Source organism: Typopeltis vanoorti, chromosome 25, assembly GCF_054136105.1.
Source record: "Typopeltis vanoorti isolate ZY-2024b chromosome 25, IOZ_Tvanoo_1.0, whole genome shotgun sequence".
In the NCBI taxonomy this organism is placed as follows: Eukaryota; Metazoa; Arthropoda; class Arachnida; order Uropygi; family Thelyphonidae; genus Typopeltis; species Typopeltis vanoorti.
Window position 1 is genome coordinate 15113427 of NC_143573.1, and position 23464 is coordinate 15136890.

At 34.6% G+C, this 23464-nt stretch overlaps 1 protein-coding gene across 1 annotated transcript in view; it reads right to left on the bottom strand.

Moving 5' to 3' along the window:
• The window catches only part of LOC150092567 (GTP-binding protein 6), a 203553-nt gene that overhangs the window by 145799 nt on the left and 34290 nt on the right, over positions 1-23464 (bottom strand). The window contains exon 2 of the mRNA XM_090414235.1: positions 11150-11331. Within this exon, the coding sequence (XP_090270361.1) occupies positions 11150-11331 (182 nt within the window). The remainder of the gene's footprint in view (positions 1-11149; positions 11332-23464) is intronic.

Here is a 23464-nt window from a genome sequence, read left to right on the forward strand (position 1 = left end):
AATTTAACACACTTTGACTCGCTGGTCATCCAATACCATATCATGCAGCTGATCAATCATTTCTGGTGTTGTTACATTTTTTGGATGTCCTTTACATGGATCATCTACAAGGCTGGTACGGCCATGTTTAAACTCGGCAGCCCATTTCTTAATCGCCAAAAACGAAGGAGAAGAGTACCCATAAACTTCGAATGAATTTCTTTTGGCATTAAACCTTCTTTTACAAAGAATTTTATAGCTGCACGATACTTAATTTTATCCATTTCAAGGAATACAAACAACACTTTTGCTTCAGACAGCTGTATAACACAAACTTGGTAGATACTTGATAGAATGACTTGCAATTTCACATGGATGCTTATGATAGAAGCACCAACTTAGAAAAAAAAAAAATCTTGCTGATAGTGTTACCATCTATGGTGAGGCCGAGAACTTTTCAGACCACCCTCGTAATATGCTGCTGGAAATATCATCACACCAAAGTGCATAACTTTACACTTAGTAACATTAAACTGAGAGCCATTTTGTTTGCCAAATTTCCAGCTTATTCAAATAATTTTCTAAGTGCTGGAAATCAGTAGCATCCCTGATGACCCTGCCTACCTTTGCATCATCAGCAAACAATTGCACATCTGCTGTTAGACTATTCCTAAGGTCATTAACATACAGATTGAACAACAATGACCCAAGGACTGAACCCTGAGGTACATCACTAATCATCTTAAATCTGGCAGATTCACACCTGTGGTATACCACTTTTTGATATCTGTCTGTCAGCCATTCCCTGATCCAAGTCAAGAGTTTATATGCCAATCCTATATTCTCTAGTTTATGTAATAGCCTTTTGTGTGGTATCCTATCAAATGCCTTAGCAAAATCCAATATTATCATAATGTATCTATTCCCTTTATCCAACTTAGCCATAACATTATTATAAAATATGAGCAAATTGCAAAAACACAACCTTCCTTTAGTAAACCCATGCTGCTCCTTGCAGAGTTTGTCTACCCATTTCTGTATGCAAGTTCTTACCAACTTTTATAAAATCTTCGCTATTAGACCAGAGACACTGGTGGGTAAGAATAGATTGGATGGGAAATATTAAGGACTGGACCTTTTTGTCCTATGAAGAATGTAAAAGAGAAGCACAATACCATACATGGTGGAAGCTCATGTAGTCAACTTCCTGGAAGGAGATGACATCTGACAAGGACTGATAGGTTGGTAGTTAGACATATCAGTTTTTGCACCACCCTTGTACAATGAAACTATCACTCATTCCTTCCATTCCTGTGGTATCATTCCTGAGCTGAGATTCAAGCTATACAAACACATGAAAGGCCTAGCTAATTAAGTTGAACATTCGTTTAGCAAACGTGCTGATATCCATCTGTCCCTATTGACAAATTCTTATCCAGGTTATGCAATAGCTCTTCAACCTCATTTTCCTGCACCTCTAACTTTTCATCCAATATTGCAGTAGCACTGTGCACCATGTTACATACACCTGGTTGATATATCTTAGCAAATTGAGCACTCAATAATTGAACAATCTCATTCGCTTCCTACACTAGAGTACCATCTGCATTCAGTAAAGTTATTCTTCCACATTCATTCTTTCTTTTGCTTGTGGCATAACAATAAAATTCTTTTGGATTGCCTTTAGCCTGCATAGTCAATTTTTTTTTCATACTCCGATTTGAGAAATTAGCTTTTCGTACAATACTCGTTACTTTTCTGGCCTGCGCAATATACATTTCATAACTCCTTGCACTCTTATTCTCAAGATATTCTTTATGCATCATCTTCTTCTTCTGGATATCTTGCTTAATAAGGTTGCACATCCATTTCACTCCCAACTTATTTATTCTTCAACCACTAGGGATACATTCAGATACCACCTCATTTATGCACTTTTTCAAAGACTCCTATGCATCACTGATATTTTCCCTATTCAGTAACTGATACTATCAGACCAAAGATAGTATTCTCCTAAGTTGATAAGTTCCAGCTTTGTAATTCAGCATGTAACCTTTCTAATGGGAACATCAATATCATTAGATACTTCCTAAGAAAGCATGGTATGTTCACAGTCACATTCTTAACAGCAACCCCTACTGATGCTATGAATAAATCTAACACTCTTTGACCTCGAGTTTCTTTTTTCTCAAGCTGCTTGAAAAAGTTGTCTCTCAACAATTCAATAAATTCCTCTTCATTCTTTTCATGAGATTTTTCTTCTACCCAAGCAATGTTTGGATAATTAAAGTCATCCATAATGATCACTCGTCTTAGAACCATAAGGCTAAATTAGTAATGCATTTCTTTGTTCTCTGCAAATGGGCTGCCAGGTCTGTAGCAACACTCCACCATATATTTCATTTGTTAGCCTCCATTTCACACCAAATAGCCTCAAACTAACTGTTACATGGAATATTGTTAATTACCCTCATTGTTTTCTTGTGTTTCTACCCTAAATGGACTCATCCTCAATTATCTAGCTCTTATTATTATTATTATTATATGTACATATGGTTATTCTTATGAAGATTATCCTCAATTTCTTTGCATTTTGTTTTTGTTTTATTTTTTTGAAAACTTTACATGCTTTTTAATGTGTCTGTTCAGATAATTATAGTGTTAATTGTTGTTTCCAATGTGACAAATTAGTCATAATTTTTCTCCACTGATCACAAAGCTGCAATATTCCTTGGGTAATCCCAGATTCATTAATACTGCATTTTGTTCCTAGAATATTTTCAGCTGCTTCAATAACTGTCCTTCAAAACTACGGATAAGGGGCATCAGGATCAAGAGAGTGCATCAATTTCAAAAAGAACAAAAGAAAGATTTATTTTAAATAATTTTTTAGTGATATTTGATATGGGTTGTGTAAGGTTAAACTTTTCTCTTCTCATTTTTCTCACAGGTCTAAATCCAAATTTCAACATAAATGTTGCTAAGACTAAATTATGGTTACTTCCAATTTCAGCACCCAGGAAAGAACTAGTTCTTGCAGAGTTTATACAAGTCTTATATTTAATTTTTTTAAATATATAATAAATTATATTCTGTGTTCTTTCATCTGGGGAGATCAAGGTCCATTTTCGTGACCTTTGTGACTATGTGGGAAAAGCGTGTTAGTTTTGGTGAGATCATTCTGCAAAGCAAATCTTATTAGATTCCAATATCCCTGTCATTTGTTTCTTCTAATCCAAAAGGGCCAGAATGGGAGAGAAAATTCCTTCCTAAATCTAATCCAATTTTTGCATTCCAATCTCCTTATTAGAAAGTCTTTCTTAGGTGTTTCAGGGATCAAGTTATTGATTTGGACATAAAAGTGATTCACTTCCTGATCATCATATGAGGCTGTTGGTGCATATACTTGTATAATAATAACTATATTTCATGGTTTACTCTGTAGTCTTACTACTGCAAGTCTACTATTCACAGGTTTAAACTCTATGACAGCATTTAATATTTTTTTGGATCAAGAAAGCAACTCCTTTTTACCCTCCTTCTGGAGTATACCTAAGTAAAGAAAGAGATTTCCTTCTTCTCTCATAATTTCTCCAGATTTCTGGCCATCTTGTTTCACATAATCCAATGGTGAACCATTCATAGTATGCTAATTCTTGCTGTAGAATCTTGAGATGACCACATTGATATAATGATCTAACATTCCATGTTCTACCATAAATCTGTTTCTCAGACGAAATTAATGTTTAAAATCTTTATATTCATGGGTAGGTCATTGTCACCAGTAGCACATTTTTCATCATCTCTCCTGGTGTCCCTATAAGATGACACAGTCTTTGCTTGTCCAGGTGACAACCACACCAGCATGATATTCTGTAATGTTTTGGTTTTCTTTATATCTAACAGTGTGTAATTAAGGAAAGATGGTGCCCACCTCCTCTCCTGTCTTCACCTACTAGGTGAGGCAAATACCTGGGAGAGAAGGCAAACTCCCACTGCATAAGACAAAAAGAAACAGTAAAATAAGACAGATTCACCCTTAGAGTTTTAATACTCTAATAGCACTGGGGATAAGGAGCAAGAAGAAACGAAAGAAATGTGCTAAACTGAGTTATGAGCACAGTTGAAAGATAAGTAATTTTTTCATATTTTAGTTATTAATATTAGGTTAACTGGTAGTTTTTATTTTATTTTGCTTAGTTATTGAGTTATACAAGTAAACCATGTATCCTTTGTTTAAATACAATATGGCCAGTATGGTGCCAATACACAGTAGAGCAGTGGTCGCAAAGATGTCATTGTTGTGTGATTTAAATTTACATGATTTTGTACAGTGCAGTGTATATGTGATGTATTCATTGCAGAAATTAAAGTCAAATATATGGAAGGAATGCAAAACTGGTGAGGGACTGTGTACTAAGTGTTTCGAGAGCAAGTGCAGTTAGGTGCCAAGAATGAAGCAAATATTAGTAGTATAGGGCATATAAGCAGGAGAATGGAAAATGTTAATGTCTAAATTAATGTTGAACGTGTTTCGGCAGAAATATAGGCGAACAAAATGGATCTAAATAAGGAAATAGCATACTTGAATGTTATCCTATACAGGACAAAGGGTGAAATCAAAAAGTTGCAGAAACACTAAGAGATTAGCAGAGTTGAAAAGAGAAAGAAGCAAGTGGTACAAGGTAAGAATCGAGATCATGTGAACAAACGAGAAAAACAAAGGTGGTGGTTGTTGTTGTTCTTCTTCTCTTCAAGGATTAGGCATTTGCCTGTTCTGACTTCACTGGTCTTCCTCTCTGTTTTTCTCTTTCTCTTTGGTCTAATCTATATGCTTCTTTTGATAGCCAATATCTTTCCATCCTACATAGATGTTGTTTCCATTTCTCTCTGTATTCCTTTATCTTTTCATTTATGTCGTAAATATCTAGTTCTTTTCTGATGTCTTCATTTCTTATATGGTCCAATTTTATCTTTCACTATGCGTTATTCTCGCTTTCTATGCAGGGTCCTTGTGTTACTTAGATATGACTTCTTGTTAGTACCACTCCCGACTGACCTGTCGCCTAGTCTGCCGCTGGGGGGGGATATATTTTTGACTGTAGCAGCGTATGCTCACGGGGCCGGTTTGCCTGCTTGTAGGATGAAAAACACCAGATAAACTGGCGGGAAAAACCCTACTGTCCGCGCCCAAGATCGGTTAACTTGGCTATGCCTGAGGAAGATCCTCAAGTTCCTCACGTCTTCGACGGGAATCGAACCTGGGACACTCCTTCCCCAGGCATATGGTTGCAAAGTGCAAAAGCCACTAGGCTAACCGCGCGGACATATGGTCCAATTTTATGCATCCTTTAATTGCTCTTAAAAATCTCATCTCTGCAACTTGTATTTTACTATCATCTTTCTTTATACGATCCATGTTTCTGAACCATACAGTAGAGTGGGAGTGGCCATTACTTTATAAAATTTTAGTTGAATTTCTTGCCTTGTTTTATTATTCAATATCCTTTTAATTGTTATACAGATTTTCTGAAATTTCTTTATTTTTCATCTATATCTTTATCTTTTAGATATGTTATTATGAAGCCTAAATAATTAAACTGTATCTGTTCTATTATTTTATTTTCTATAATTATTTTTGATCTAACATGATCTCAACCTTTAAATCCCATGACTTTTGTTTTCTTTTGTGAAATTTTTAAATTGTATTGTTGGCTTATTTTGTTTAATTCATCAAATGCTTTCTGAAGGTCATTTTCATTGTCTTATAAACATGAAGGCCATGTTCATTGTCTTGAAAAACAAGGTATGGAGAAAATTATCTAAGGAAACTCTATAATCAGTGGGGGTATTTAACAAAAGTATAACAAAATCATGTTTCCCTAGTACAAAAATTAATGATATTGGTCATGCATACAGATGCAACAATCAGTGTGTGTTTCTTTTCAAAACATTAAAAAATACAAACTACCATCATGCTGACAAATAATCACTAAAGCTCTGAATCCTCTGAGCACTGTAGTATCATTTTGTCCTGTCAGGAAGATTTCAACATTCCTTTCTTCACCTAAAGACAAGCTTCTTCCACTCAGCTTTCCAAGTGTCTATCAGATCTCTTGCTTCTGTTGCTTGGGTAAATATACTTTGGGCATATGGGTAGATCTACAGCTGTATGCCATGAAGATGTAGTCCAGTACTTGGCAGCTGTCTACCAAGAAGATGTAGTCCAAGCATGAACCTGAGCAATCCTAGCTTAGCCAAACATGCCATCTCAACTGAACAAAGAGTACTCTGGAAAAAAACCAAGCTTCTACACAAAAGTAAATTCTTTACGGAATATTTATACCAAGAGAGCTGTGAGACTTTTCTATATCATCTAATTTTAAACAGATATGATGGCCTTTGGCCTATACAATAAAAAAAAATATATATTGTATTCATCTTATGTAAATTCCTAAATGGTTATTTTCTTATTATGCATATTGTTGGATTCTGAATGTATAGAGATTGAAGTAATTATTATTTGCTTCAGAATCCAACATGATCTTTCATCACATAAGCTAGACTTGTAAATATTATTTAATGTAAATCACTTATTTATAAATTAATATTCATATAATATAAGTTGATTTAATATTTAATTACTTAATCAAGAATGTGTACTGATAAAGAAAAAAACTTTGTATTAAAATATTATTAAGCTATTTTATTTATTGCTATGTTAATATTATAGGAATTTGTATTCAACAATTTAACTGCGCATTAATTGAAGTGTAAATATTCTTTATTTGTTCCTGTTTGTAGAGGTATAATGTTATGCAATGCCTCAATTTTTTTATATTTTGTTTTGTTGTCATGGAAACGTATGTTAGATAGCTTGCACGAGTTTGGAACAGAGCGTGATGGAGAATGTTGAAAGTTTACTGGAAAGGATTTTAGTTAAAGAGAGCATGAGAACAATTTAGGTGGGAAAAGGGGATATATAAGCTAGGAACGCTGAAAAAAGAGAAATATTCTAATTCGGCATTCGGAGAAGGAATCAAAAAGGAGATTGATTCGGGGAATCAGAGTGTGATAATAGCGAGTCGGCGAGTCACTCGAGCAGCTAATTAAAGTCTAGTTGAGAAGCGGTTAGCTAATAAGTTTCAGAATAACAAATAAAGCTATGGAAGATAGCTAAGTGACTACTGAAAGACTAGCGATACTTGAGTTGAGATTTAATTTCAGGGCCGACCTTTCAAGGACACAAGGAAACTTGAAGCATAGCACGGAGTAACTAGAGAATAATTAGAAGCAACAAAGTTGAGTTTAACGATAGCGGTGTTAAGAATTATAGTGCCTAAAGGATTAATTGTATGCCGGAGGCAACTGTGAATACAAAACTTCAGGTTAAGGAATTAGTGTGTTACCTTAGTACAAGAGTTATTAGTAGAACACTGAATTGGTCAAGTGATGTCTAAGATAGTATACAAGCGTTTTACTTCATGCAAGAACGTTTAATTATGTGTATTGTGACCGTTAATTAATTCAGTTATTACTAAGAAGATTTGTTTTAATGAGTGCTGTTAATTGATTAAAGTGTATACAGTTACAAAAAGTGTTCGCATATAAGTAGATGAAGAAGGAAGATTACCGGTAAGAATATTCCAACCATGAGTGTGTTTCTTCCTAGAATATCCCTATATTAACAGTAACTATTGCGGAGATTAGCTGGAGTGTGGAATTAAGAGTGTGAACTTGTGAAGAAGTGTTATTGCATTTTTATTGTATTTGAAATTTAAGAAACTATGAGATATTAATGTGAATGATCACTAAGGAATTTTATGGAATTGAACTTTATTAAATAGTTAAATGAACTGTGTGAAGACTGTATTTCAGATAACAGATTAACCATTGCCTGAATTTGTATGACTGTTTTATCAGAAGAGCTAAAAGGTTTATAATATCTTAATTAGTGAATTGAACTTAAGTGTATAATTTGTGATCCTAAATTAAATGTTTGTTTTGTTAATCTAAAGATGTATTTTGCCTGAATCTCTTTTACTACACCATTCATAAAATATTCGAACCAAAGCGGGTGAATTAAATAAGTTAAATATACTCGGCCAGTATATATATTAATAACATATTAAAGAGAATTAGTTGAGAGTTGGTTTTTCTTCAATTCTTGAACTAATTCAGATATAGAGTGGCACAGTCTATAAATATAAATTTTCTCTATATTTGGATTAGAAGTCAACTAGCAACTTATTTTTTATTTAAGAACATTGTAGTGACAAACATGTCGGATCCAAAGTATGAGTTGAGACGAAGTAAGATCCAACAATATAATTTTTTTAAATTAATTTTTGTCTTACTTATGAATTCTGTTATTCATATTTTATTTATGTTATATTGTATTTATTTATGTATTGTGACTGTACTGAATATACTTTCAATATTAAAGCAAAAATTTTACATGAATAAAAATAATTTTGAAAGCTTACGGTACCGCTTCTGAAACAATGACAGCAAACTATTTGAGAAATCCATACATTAATCACATTTGATCAATGCACAGTAAGACATGATCTTGTTATAATAAATTTAGTTTAATCCTTTATCCAAGTGTGAGCAAACAAAGTTTGTGCCTGAAAATATCTTCAGGACTGGGGTAAGGTAGTACAACACCGGGCAACTCGTAGCAAAGGTGGATCAAGCTAACATCACTCCTATCTCGGTATCTCCCAAGTATCTAACCTATCTCAGTATCTAACCAAGTGAAAAATAAACTTTCAACATCTTTCTCTAAATCCTGAGTAATTTAATAAAAAGGTGACACACCTTTTAGCAACTCCTATAGATAAAGATAACCTCGCCATTGCTTCTGCCTGGTATCTCCACTTGGGCCTGGCTCCCACTGAAGAGACCACAATAAAGGTCGAAACTAGTCTGGGTAGTGGCCCTTCCCTTAATGCATAACATTATACATATTTGCAAGGAGATGTGTTTTGCATTATGGGAGATACTGAGATAGGAGTGATGTTAGCTTGGTCCACCTTTGCTACGAGTTTCCCGGTGTTGTACTACCTTACCCAAGTCCTGAAGATATTTTCAGGCGCAAACTATGTTTGCTCACACTTGGATAAAGGATTAAACTAAATTTATTATAGTCTAACCAAGTGAAAAATAAACTTTCAACATGATCTTGTTCTTACTGCCATTTTGTTTTCATTCAACTCAAGTTACAAATTTTATTACGCTTATCACACAACACACCATTTCCTGAGTATTATCCCAATGGCCTGCCAGTGTTGGAAAAAATAAAATAAAATAAAGATTAGTTTAGTGAAACATGTCATCTCAACTGAACACAGAGTACTCTGAAAGTGACTTTTATATTTTCTTACAAAGCGTATAAGAAAATATTCTAGAGAAATGCAGTGAAGAGAATATAGCAATGCACGAGGTAGAAAAAGCCATATCTGGACCAAAATGATCACATATGAAAATAAATTAAATTTACCAAAAAAAAGTATATTACTTGTTTGACTCTTTATCTGAATGATGTAAGTGAACAAAGTTTGCATGTGAAGTGTACTCATGATTAGGCTTGTATATGCAAGCAGTTGAGTTCACATCATTTGTATCAGTATCCCATAATGCAAAGTACACTTCCTTTCAGACATGTATATTTCTATGCATAAAGGAATGTATCGCTACCCAAACTGGTTTGATCTTTACTGAGGACTCATCTATATACAAAGAGTCTAGTCATGAAGATACTAAACCTGGGTAAGAGGTTACACAAACAAACAAACCCACCATGAAAAGCCTACTTTTACACCAGAGAACAGGAGGGTAATCCTTCAGAGTAGCTCCTAGAAGAATATATAAATATTACCAGTGGGAGCCACACCCGAAAGAGAAACAAATGCTGAAGTAATTCAGAAGTCATATATTTCCCATATATAATAATAATAATATAGTTAATAAGAGTTTTTTTATTAGCTTGGTACTCTTCTGCTCAACTCCTAACACTTTATAAGTCTCAGATCCAAACCTTGGAATACTGTTCCTATATTTAAGGTGGTGTACCCAAAACCTCTCTAAGAATTCTAGATGATATATAGAATAGGGCAACTGCTTATTAGATAACCCTTCCATCAGAGACTCACTTCAGTCACTTTCCCATAGGCACTATGTTTCGACATTGTGCCTTTTCTATAGGTACTTTTATGGACACTGCCATTCCTCCACTTTCTTCTAATCATGTAAGAACTAAAGCAGCCACTGGACAACACCCATTCAAGGTCCAGCTTCACACACACACGACAAACAAACTTCTCATCTTCTTTCATTCCATCCACTTTTATTCTTTACAATCTCCAACTCCTTAAGAATCATATCAAGAGACATGGCATAAAAAATGTCTCTTTCTCCTTAATCACTTATCCACACAATGCAGTGCAGTGTTATAGGTGTCTGTAACCTTTCATGTGAGGGGTCATAAAAAAAATAAATAAATAAAATATGCACATTCACTGACTTTAGAAATTGGTATGCTATGTGATTTATGACTGGTGCAGAAATTTATTTATTTAAGAAATAGAAATGTACTCAAATCATCATCATCAAATTCCTCACATATACTCTCAGAGGGCGCACAGGATCTTATGGATAATACTACAAGAAAAGTTACATCATTATAATGATGTAACTTTTCTTGTAGTATTATCCATAACCTATCAACAATTTTCCTCCAGATTAGCCTGTTATCTGTCAACATTCTAACATTATCAGATCTTATATTTCTGTCTTCTAAGGCACATTTTACTGTATCAATCCAACTACATCTTGGTCTTCCTTTGTGGTCTTTTTCCTACCCTGATAAAGAACACTTGTTTTCTCCTATTCTGTTTAAGTAGCTATACCACCTGAGATTAGCTCTGATAACATTCCTGAATGCTAACAACGTAAAATTCTTTCCTAATATCCTCATTTTTAATATGATACTGCCATTGATGCCATCTGTTCAGTCAACTAATCTTTCTGAGAACTCTTATATCTGTGATCTCCAAATATGAGACCTAGTAAGTAAGTTCCTGATATTATTTAAGAAATTTATTCATATAAAATAATGATATTATTTAAGTAATTTACTTAAATAAAATCTAATCATTTAACATACCTATCATATACTGGCATACCAAATACCTTTTCTAACGAGAAGTTTTGCAGAGTGGTCAACATATTTACATTCAAAAAAATAGCATTAATCGAAGTTTTACTGTGAAGTATTTCTTTTACTTTGTTTATATTTCCACTCCCAAAGATATACTTGGTATTCAAATTGGTAGTAGGTAATAGTACCTAAAGTAAAGGGGGAAAATAATAATAAAATAAAAAAATAAATAAAATAAGATAAATATACATATGTATACATATTTATAATAAAATTACTAATGTTGTTATATGTCACTTGTCATTTCTGGCTAGTGATGATCTTGCAAGGTACACTCCATCTCATTCAGTCAAGTGTCTCTTCTTTATGGCAGTTATAATTTCATGTCAGTATGTTCCTTTATGTTGTTCACCTAACTTTTTTAGCTGCCCTACTCTGCTTCTCATGCCTGCAATCTATCCCCATCATAATTGCTTTTCACAATGATTCATCTGTTTGTATATTATGCCCAAATAAAATTGCTTAACCTCTGTTAAACAATCCGTGCCTGAAATGAAGCATTCCATCTTCATATTCTCTAATGCTATAAATTAAAGATGCCAAAAAATTATATTCTTAGTTTCATCCTTTAACCAAGTGTAATCAAACAAAGTTTGCAAGTGAAGTCACCTCAGGACTGGGCTACTTGTATGTAGAGGCTAATGACTTCATATCAGTTGCCTTAGCATTCCATAAGTATTCCACAATGCAGGAAGGTAGAGAAGTGAGTGCAGAGAATGAATCTGATCAAGTGGGAAGCGATGTGGAAGAGGAGGAGAGTAAGACAGAAGAGATCAAAGAGGTGGTTATGAATGAAGAGGTGAGCGGCATGGGCATAGAGAATGAGAGAAAGGGTGTGCAAGATGAACAGAGAAACAGGGAGGCTCAGGGTAAACAGAGGAACACAGCATGAGAAAGGTGGATGCTCCAAGAGGACGTAAAGGCATGTGTAGACGGGAAAGGAAGGGGATGAACTGGAAAATGAATAATGGGAAAGGGAAATGGTCTGAGTTGAGCATGGAGAAATCACGTTGAATGGTATCGGTGGAACTAGCTATAGATCCAGGAATAAGTTGATGTGTTTGTACACAAATGCTAGACGTGTAAGAAACAAAGCAGATGAAATGGTTGCATTAATTGAGTCTGTTCAGCCAAAAACTGTTGAAATAAGTGAGACATGGCTGGATGAGGACAACATCCTGATAGGAATAGGGATGGAAGGGTATAATGTGTTTTGTGAGGATAGAAAGGATAAAAAGGGAGGAAGAGTGCTATTGATGATAAAGAAAGAGTTATGTCCATACAAAGTAGAGATACAAGAGGGAAATAGTGCCAGTGACTTTGAGGCAGTATGGTGTGAGATAGAGGTGAATAGAATGAAATACTTGGTTGGATGTTGTTATAGACCTGGTAATGCTGATGGTAGTGACTATGAAATGTATAATCAAATTAGTCAAGCAAATAAGAAAGGGTGATTTTAATTATGGCAATATAAACTGGGAAGATGAGATAGCAACTGGAAGTAAAGAGATTGAGTTCTTGAGTTTTTGAGGGAACAACTACCTCAGATTGGTATGTAACAGAGGGGACGCAAGGATTGTGGGTCTTGGATTTTATCATCTCATCAGAGGATGTAATTATAAATGGGGTGTCCAATCACCCTCCAATTGGTGAGAGTGACCATGAAGTGATTACCTTGGTGGTTGCCAGCAGTGTGAGGACCTCTGTGAGAAAAGGGTATATGTGGAACTACAAGGGGGGGGTGATTATGAAGAGCTCAGGAGACAGCTTGAGGGTGTAGCGTGGAATGAGGAGTTAGCTGGAAAAAAGATAAATGCAGCTTGGGGGATATTCAAGAACTATCTAGTAGTGTATTCCAAGGATCAGAAGGTTAAATAAGGTAGGTGTGAAATGGATGAATGAAGAGATTAAGCCTGATAAAAAGGCATTATGGAGGAGGCACAAGAAAAGTGGAAATAACCAATTCCATGAGGATTACAAAGACCAAGCAAGATGGGTGACTTGTTTGCATATTATGAGATGCAAGAGGACAATAATGAAGCCAAAAGATCCTAGGATGACATTGATTGGAGAAAATGGTATAAGGACAACTGCTGCAGAAGATATAGTGGAGGTACTTAATGAGCAATTCATAAAGGTCTTTCATTCTTGTGAATGTGGAGATTGAAAGCAGATGATGCAGAGGAGAGACTGCCTGTAAGTGAGCAAGAGGTGTATGGGGAGTTCAGCAAACTTGATGTTAATAAGGCTGTGGGACTTGATAATATATCACCACATATTCTGAAGGAATGTGCCAGGGAGTTGACATCTGCCTTGACAATTTTTTTAATATGAGTCTTGCATTCATATTAAAAACAGATGAGATATCAACTGGAAGTAAAGAGATTGAGTTCTTGAGTTTTTGAGGGAACAACTACCTCAGACGGTATGTAACAGAGGGCACACGAGGATTGAGGGTCTTGGATTTTATCATCTCATCAGAAGATGTAATTATAACTGAGGTGTCCAATCACCCTCCAATTGATGAGAGTGACCATGAAGTGATTACCTGGGTGGTTGCCAGCAGTGTGAGGACCTCTGTGAGAAAAAGATATATGTGGAACTACGAGGGTGGTGATTATGAAGAGCTCAGGAGACAGCTTGCAAGTGTTGCATGGAATGAGGAGTTAGTTGGAAGGAGGGTAAGATTATGTTGCTTCATAAGGGAGGTGATAGAACTCCAGCATCAAATTATAGGCCTATCTGTGTGTCAGGTGTTGTGGTTAAGTTGTTGGAGAGGCTTGTGAGAACTATGATCCAGAATTGGGTTGACAACAATGATAAACAATGATATGTATTATCTTTGATGGACAACATGGATTTGCTAAAGGGAGGTCATGTTTTAGTAATCTACTTACTTATTACAATAAGGTAACAGCTTCCTTGGACAGAGGAGTGGGATACACAGTAATATACTTTGATTTCGCAAAGGCTTTTGACAGATTACTGCATGATAAGTTGATAGTCAAACTATAGCGGATGGGGTTGGATATCAGATTAGTGCATTGGATCAGAGACTGGATATCTGATAGGTATCAGCAAGGTGTTTATGATATTGGCGAAGATTGTTAATGCTACTGGCGAGGATTTGGATGGAGATATTCAGTTGTTTGCAGATGATGCAAAGTTGGGACAAACTACGAAGAGAAGATGTTGTGGCCTTACAAGACTTGAATAAATTGAGTGATTGGGCACAGGAATGAGGATGCGAGTTCAGTGTTGCAAAATTTAAGGTTTTAAAATTTGGGAAACAAAGATGGGATGTAGAATTTATACTTGGTGAGGATATATTGTTGGAGGTGGAAGAAATAAGAGATCTGAGGTGATAGTGGATAAGGATCTGAAATTTAGGGGACACATAGCCAAAATTGTGAAGACAACACAAAGGCTTCTGGGAATGATGCGGAGGACACTGACTTGTAGAAGTAGAGAGATTCTTGTTCCATTGTATAAGGCTTTGATTAGGCTACACATGGACTACTGTGCCCAAATTTAGTCACCTGGTTTTCAAAAAGACGAAGAGATGTTGGAAAGAGTCCAAAGGTGACTGACTAAGGTAGTTTCTGACCTCTGGAGTGTCGATTATGAGGAAAGATTGAGAAGATGCAATTTACAGAGTCTAGTGGATAGGAGGAAGGGGGGGGGGGGATATGATAGAGACCTACAAGTTAGTAAGGGGTTGTTATAGGATCAGTGTTGGAGAGGTTCTACAGAAAACAGTGGGAGATCAGGGGAGAACTAGAGGTCATCCCTGGAAACTGTATAAAGAGGGTGAGAGCAGGGGAGTGAGAAGCAGGTTTTTTGCATGCAGAGTTGTAAATGATTGAAATGCCTTGAGGAGAGTGTGGTGTCTGCAGAGAATTTGAGTGTTTAAGGCATGATATGATGAGCTGTGTGTATGATAAAAGCACCTGCTTTGACTACATGGGGTCTTGGGGTAATAATAATAATAATGTAATGCACACACACACACATATATATATATATATATATATATATATCATCAGACATGCACTACCCAGACTGGTTTCGAACTTTATTGAGGTCTCTTATCAGTGGGGGCCAGACCCACGAGTGACATCAAGATTGAAGTAATGCAGAAGTCACATTTCCATATACAAGTAGCCAAAAGCTGTCACACTTTATTACTAAAATACTCTGGATTAAAGATAGATGTTGGAAGTTTTTCCACTTGATTATACTATAAATTAAAGATGCTAAGAAATTATATTATTGGTGTCATCCTTTATCCAAGTGTAAGCAAAGTTAGTTTGTATATGAAGGCGTGTCCTGACAATTCATCGCCAAGACTTCATCACAGGGACAATTCATCGCGGGGAAAATTCATCACAGAAAAATTAATTGCGCGAACTATTGATTGCTGAAAATGTTATTCGCTAGAAAATTGAAATGATATTGCATTGATACTAATATATATGAAAAGTAAATGCAGTGTAAGATAAATTTCACAAAATATAATTTTATAATGTATCTATGTATTAGTCCTCGTGGTTAGCCGAGTGGCTGGTTGCTTCACAACCATATGCCTAGGAAAGGAGTGTCCTGGGTTCGATTTCCATCACTGACATAAGGAGCCTAGGATCTTTCTCAGACATAGCCAAGTTAGACAGTCTTAGGCGAGGACTGCAGGGTTTTCTCACCAGTTTATGTGGGATTTTTTCTCCTGCAAGCAGGCAAACCAGCCTTGAGAACATAACGCTTTTACAGACATAGGATACACTGGGAGGCATAAGCCTTATCCTCGTATAATGATTGCAGTTATAAGTATTACAAACTCAATCCAATCCAAATTCTTTACCTTCTTCAATTAGTAGCTGAAGTAATTTGATTAATTTGTTTCTCTTTTCTGCTATTAGAATGGTATCATCAGCATATCTAAGATTGTTGTATTTTATACCATTGATACCAATTCCTATTTTTTGTTTTTCAATCTTTTTCATCACTGTCTCACTATAGATATTAAATAGATTTAGATTTTAATTACATTTTCATAGTATTTTTATTCTTATACAGTGAAAGTAATACTTTATTGATTAGTGAGTTTCCTAATTTCTGTTTTGTCTTAAAATGGTATAAATATTCTTTCTTACTTTGATACTCCAGATTCTGTTGATGGAATATTAATATTTACAAAATTATAACCGCAACTGTTATACAAGGATAAGGTGGTTGGCCCTATTACTCCCAGTGTATACTATGTTTGTAGAAGTGTTATCTTATCAGGACCAGTTTGCTGTTTGCTTGCAAGAGGAAAAAACCCACATAAACTGGGGAGAAAACCCTGCAGTCCTCGCCCAAGACTGGCTAACTTGGCTATGTCTGAGAAAGATCCTACACTCCTCATGTCAGTGACAGAAATCGAACCCAGAACACTCCTTTCCAAGGCATATGGTTGTGAAGCAACCAGCCACTCGGCTAACTGTGCGGACTAATACATAGATACATAATAAAATTATATTTTGTGAAATTTATCTTGCACTGCATTTACTTTTTATATATCAGTATCAATGCAATTCATTTCAGTTTTCTTGAGAATAACATTTTCAGCGATCAATTTTTCTGTAATATATTTTCCTTGCGATCAATTTTCCTCGTGATAAATCGTCCCCATGACAAATTTTCCCTGCGATGAATATTCCTCACGATAAATTTTCTTTACGACAAATTTTCCTTGCAGTGAATTGTCCCCACCATGAATTTTCCACGATGAATTGTCCGTGAACCATATGAAGGCACTTCATATGGTTCACATCTAATGACCTCACATCAACTGCCTTAGTATCCCATAATACAACACACACATCCTTACATACATGAATTTGATTCACTTACATGAATCAAAATATTGGTACTTGTATTGATCGATTTTATATCTCTTCTTCTCTTATAAATAGGATAATTCAGATAAAACATCTTGACATCAACTTGTCAGATCATAATCTCACAAGAGATTATGAGTTCTACTTAAGTTCCACTACATGGAAAAAGTAGAGATCTCTTCTGGACCATGGAGGCTTCCATCAAATTTTTCATTGATCTTTTCAACTAAATTCTAGACCTTCTGTTCAAATTGGAATAATGTTACCTGGAATTGGGATATGTGGTTAAAGTTCAAAGAAGAAGTATAGCAGAATATGATAGAAAGTAACAGGCTTTCCTCAAAAGGAAAAAGTTGAAAGACCTGTTTAAAGAGAGAAGAAGCTGATTCGTAACAAACCAATGCAATGGTATAGGGCAGGGGTGTTCAACCCGTCAATCACGATCGACTGGTCGATCTCTTGTGTATTCCTCCTTACTTACAAATTTAATTATAACTGAAAACATAATATTTTATTTATCATTATTTTGAATTATTTTTAATTCACTTTAAGAATACTGCTATTGTTTATTTATTTTTCATTAAAATTGTCAAATCAGTAATTTTCTTATAAGTACGGGTAAATGAATTAATTTGGATCAGTGGAAGTCAAACAGCGAGCCGAGTGAATACGATTATAAGCAAAGTGTAAAAACTCGATTGTAGCTTAAATATTAAATATCCCAAAGCACATTACATCGATTTTTTACTTAGGTTAAGTCCCATGTGAATATTGTAAAAAAATAAACTTTGTTTGTCTTGGTATAGTTTATATTAGATGTTTTTGTAAATAACTCTTTTGAAGCTAACTGTATATACTGCTTCGATAAGAATATGTTAGAGTGTTAAAAACAAAGGCAATGTTTTCGTTGCTGAAGCTGTACATGGCACCATTAGAAAGATTGTTATTGAAACTTGTATGTATGAGAAAGGCTTGCAGGCACTAAGTGTAAACATCTCCGAAGTTCAGTCAGAAAGAGTTCAAACAACTTTCCGATGGCCAGCAATTTACGATTAAAAGAAAGCAGAGGAGAACAAAAGGCGTGCCGAAATTGAAACTTAAGATGAAAGACTCATACCGATTCTTTGGGGGTTGCCAAACTTCATGAGAAGTCTCACAGGAGGTCTAATAAAAAGGGACTAAAGCAAGCAGAAAGGATCCCGGTTCCAGAATTGCTGTCAGAGAGGAGGCTGCCCGGTCCAGAGTCGCCGTCAGAGAGACTGCCTGGATCCACGTTACTTGAGAGAGGAGTTACCCACTTCCAGAAAGGAGCTTCTCGGTTTGAGACATCACTAGAGAGAGGCTACTTCTAGGCTGCAGACAAGGTTTCAAATTGCCGAAAGGAAGAGTTCCAATTGCCGGAGAAAAGTTTCCAGGCCAAGTAAATGTCAGACATTCACCAGTGTTTTGAGTTTTCGTTACAATTTGATGAATCAAACAACTTCACTGATATTGCTCAGTTAATGGTATTTATTTATTCGCATGGTATTTCAAGATTATTCAAGTAAAGAAGAACTTTTGAAAATTATACCATTATTGGGAAGGACTAGGGGAGAAGACATTTTTTCAGCATTTGATGAATTTGTGTGAAACAACACAAACTTCAGCTTTTTAAACTTGTGTCTATTACTTCTAATGGTGCTCCTGCAATGATAGGTAATAAATCATGCTTCATTTCATTATGTAAAAACGATGACAAATATCCAGATTTTTTTAACGTACCACTGTATTATTCACCAACAAGTACTGTGTAGTAAAAGATTAAACACAAAAGATGTTTTGGATATTACATTTAATATTGTAAATTCTGTTTGAGGAAAAGCCCTGCAACGGCGGTTATTTAAATTACAGGCAGATGATGATAGGGAACTTCTGTTGTACAATAATGTTCGCTGGGTCAGCAGAAGTCACTTTTTAATCAAGATTTCTTGTATTAATTAACAATATAAAAATTTTTCTTGATGAAAAAGGAGATATTTATCCACAATTGAGTGATAAAAGATGGTTGTTACACTTATCATTTTTAGTAGATTTCTGTACGAAATTAACAATTTAAATTTGGAGTTACAAGGTAGAGATAAAAATTTAATTGACATGTTAAGTTCAATAAAAACTTTCCAACAATACTTACTTTTATTAAAGAAATATATAAATGACTGCAAATTTAGACATCTCCAATATTTATTAAAATTTTTTGAACAAAATCAAGAAATGCTTCGCTATGATTTAAAAGAATTTATTCGTGAAATAGAATTAGTTGAGGAAGAAATAAATTCAAGATTTAAAGATTTTAATAAAACTGAAATGATTGTATCTCTCATCAATAATCCATTTCAAGAAAACTTGAACATCACAGAAATTTCAAATAAATTTAGTGGGCTGTTTGATATAAACCAAGCTGAAGTAGAATTTGAGATAATAAACATTCAGAATAGTTTACATTTAAAATCAATAAACAATGAAGTCAATGAATTTGGAAGTATGCTCGTGAAAAATTCTGTCGTGTTTCGGATCGAACATACTTGTCAGAATTCGCTTTTTCAAATATGACAGTCATAAAAAATAGTTAAGAAACCAAATTACAAATGATCATTTGGATGATTGTCTGCGATTGGCCACTTCTTCATATCAACTTGACTGAAAATATTGCGAGGTCCAAACAATGCCAAATTTCACATTAACTTTCTTTTCTTTTTTTTTTAAATCAACCAGCATTTCCTGTAACTTGTAAGTTTGTAATCAATCTGTTGTTTTTTCTAAACTTTGGTTTTCCAAAATAGAGAAATAAATATTTTATTTCAATATATTTGTTTTTTTTGTTGTATTAAAATATTTGATGTATTAAAATAATTAAAAGTGATAAATACATTTTTAAATACACAAATAAAGTTTTTAGTTGTTTATTTGCATATAATCAGATATCAGGTTTGGGGAACATGATCTATATAAGAGAGTAGATCACCGAATAACTTATATATAAGAGAGTAGATTGCCGAATAATAATTCGGCAATCTACTCTCTTAATAGAAAAGTAGTTCGCATAGTAAAAAAGGTTGAACACCAGTGGCATAGAGTGTAGCAACATTATTAGAAACACTGATATTGAGATAGAACTGAAAGGCAGAAACAAGTAGAAAAAAGAAATTTTAAGATAAGAATACAGCAGCACTTAGCAGATACCCCTTCAGCTGCATTTTCATCGCTCAAATCTGCGTTGATGGAGAAGACATGTCCACCACTGAAGACATCCTTGACTCCATTCAAAAACACTACAAAAATCTGTATGAAGAGAATAGTACTGTTGAAAATTATAACTCTTAGAACATTAATGGCTTTCCATTTCATATCCAAAATGGGCTTGACAGACCATTACATCATCTGAAGTTACCACAGCCTATAGAGAATGCCAGACAAGAAAATCCCTAGGACCTGATGGTCTAGGGATAGAACTTTATCGTGAAGCTTGGGATTTTATTCTTTCCATTCTAGTTACACTATTTAACTATTTAATTCCTTTCTCTCATCAGGACATACCAAGTGAATTTAAAGCAAGCCTTACCGTCCTCGTTCCTAAACCAAATAGAAATCACATCTTAATCAGCAGCTGGAGACCTATTTCTCTATCTAATACTGACTGCAAGATATTTTACTACATCAATAACAGGTTCAAAGTGGAAATGAGATACATAATTAACAGCCACAGGTGTATGGAGTACCAGGTCGAGCAGGAAAATTTAATCTATTTCTGCTACGTGATCTCATCTGCTTAGTTAACACGAAAAAGCAGTCAATGGCAGTGCTATCAGTAGACCATACTCAATCATTTGATAATGTCAGGCATACCTTTCTATTCCACATCCTCCAGCAAATTGGTGTAGGTAAAAAACTGCTATCTGTTATCAAAGGAGTCTATGCCAATTCAACTACCTGCCTCCTTGTTAATGGGTTCCTGTCAGACCTGGTAAAAATTCAAAAAGGAGTCGAGCAAGGTTGCCCTCTTAGTCCACTGCTCTTTGCATTGGTTCTTGAACCTTTCTTACAGGAAGTTAACAATATACATGCTGTGCAAGGAATAACAGTTCCAACTATAAAGGAAAATAAGGTATTAGCATATGCTGATGATGTAGTGGGAAATTTGAAGGATAATGATTCCATATATATATTTTTTTTGGTATTTTGGAAAAATTCAGTAAAAGCACAGGATTTATTATTAATGCAGACAAGCAAAATTTTTAGTTTTAAAATTAAAAGTTTTTTTAAAATGGGATCTTGGAGGCATTCCTTTTGGACGACTAACCCCTAAAAGAGAACCCCTCAATATACTTGGAATTCCCTTCTCCACTTACCCAATATTACCAGTTCAAGAACTTATATACAAGAACTTTGAAATGTTAGAAGACTGGAAAATAGGGCCACTCTCCTTTTCTTCCACAGTACTCAAAACCATAATCTTTCCTGCTCAGTTGTACATAATAAATATTACAGACATCACAAAAGCTGAAGAAAAGCAATTATATAGTAAACCTCTGTAATTTTTTTGCTCCAGCTGATACCAATAAGTTAAAAAGGAATTTCTTTTTTTTTTTTTTTTTTTTAAAAATCTATCTATCAAAGAAGTATGGAGGATTTGGACTTCAGTCTTAAAATTCTGCTATTTAAGCAATATAGCTACTAAAATCCATAAAATATTGCAGACTAATCACACATGTGCAGACCTTCTCTGGTACTACTTGGGTTTTCATCTTCCCCTGTTTGGAGTTAATGATTATACAGGTCCATAAGCTGAGATTGTTCCTGAATACTACAACACTCTGCTTAAATCTAAGACTGTTAAAACACTCTGAAATGACATTCTTTCCATAAAAAAAGTAAAATTTGGTATAAAGAAATCTTTAATCTCTTTCGCTGTGAAGTTCCACAGTTGGGTACTGACAACAATATTTTGCTTCATAACTTATTGAAGTTCCAAGGATACCCTAATAGGAGGGATCTTGCTTGGAGAATTGCATATGGCCATCTTCCAGTCAATACCATCGAATGGAGGTACTTTATCATTGGAGATACAATCTGTGACATATGTTACCGATTGGAAACAGTAGAACATGCATTCTGTTCTACTGTATTATTTTTTACAATACCCACAATCTATCAACAATGGGAACAAAATTTTAATTTTTATAATTAATGAATTAAAATACCATTTACGGAAGGTTAGAAAGAAACATGGATTTGAAAACCAGCAATATGACATCCAAATGCTTTATAATATTGTACTGTGGAAATTTTATTGTTCAATCAGATGAATTTTGTATTTAGAAAGAAGCATTCTAGGAGATATCCAATTTATGACTAGATGGTGTGACCACCCACATTATGCAATATTCACCACGGGAGATAAAATTCTGTCTATTCTTGCTATGAAAGGTATTTTAAATAGTTCCATCCGCTTAATTCAATGTGTCTTATAGTCAATTGCAGGAATGACTGGAAAGCAATCCCAGGTAGAGAAGGTCAACTCAAGGCAGTTAACCCAGAGATCTATATGAGAATGGTGATAAAGGAAAACTGAAAGCCTTTGGTTATATGATGATATAAAAGAGCTGATGCCTTTTCTCTATCTCTCATGCTATCTATTGTCTTTCTTTCTTTCTCCTACTATCAGGCTCTCTTGCACCCCTATACTAACTACTCTAGGCCTATGATGAGCAACCCTTTACTTTTCCACCTCAATAAAGGTCAAAACTGGTCCGGGTAGTTGCCCTTCCCATAATGCATAGCATACATGTCTGTAAGGATATGTGAATTGAATTATAGAATACTAAAGCAACTGATGTGAAGTCATTAGCCTCTATATACAAGTAGCCAAGTTATGAAGTGATTTCATGTACAAACTTTGTTTGCTCACACTTGGATAAAGGATGAAACCAAGAATATAATTTCTTGACATCCTTAATTTATAGCATAACCAAGTGGGAAATCTTTCAACAACTCTCTAAAGCCATTTTTTCAACCCATTGGATTCTTAATACTTTCTTCCATATCCAAAATTCAGATGAATTAATCAATATGTCTTAATCAATGTCTTTTTTTTTTAAATGATCCTGCTTTCACATCCATACCTCCAGTTGAAAAGCTCACTCCTATAATAATTCTAACTTTCATGGTCTTACTAACATATCTAACTTCAATAATATTTGTCAAGTTTAATACAGCTTTTTTTTCCCCATAGCTATCATTTTAATTTCATCTTCACAATGACCATCATTGTTATTTTTGACTGCAGTCAAAAATAACAATGATATTAAAATGAGTCAAAAATTAATTTATGATCCATCATAAATTA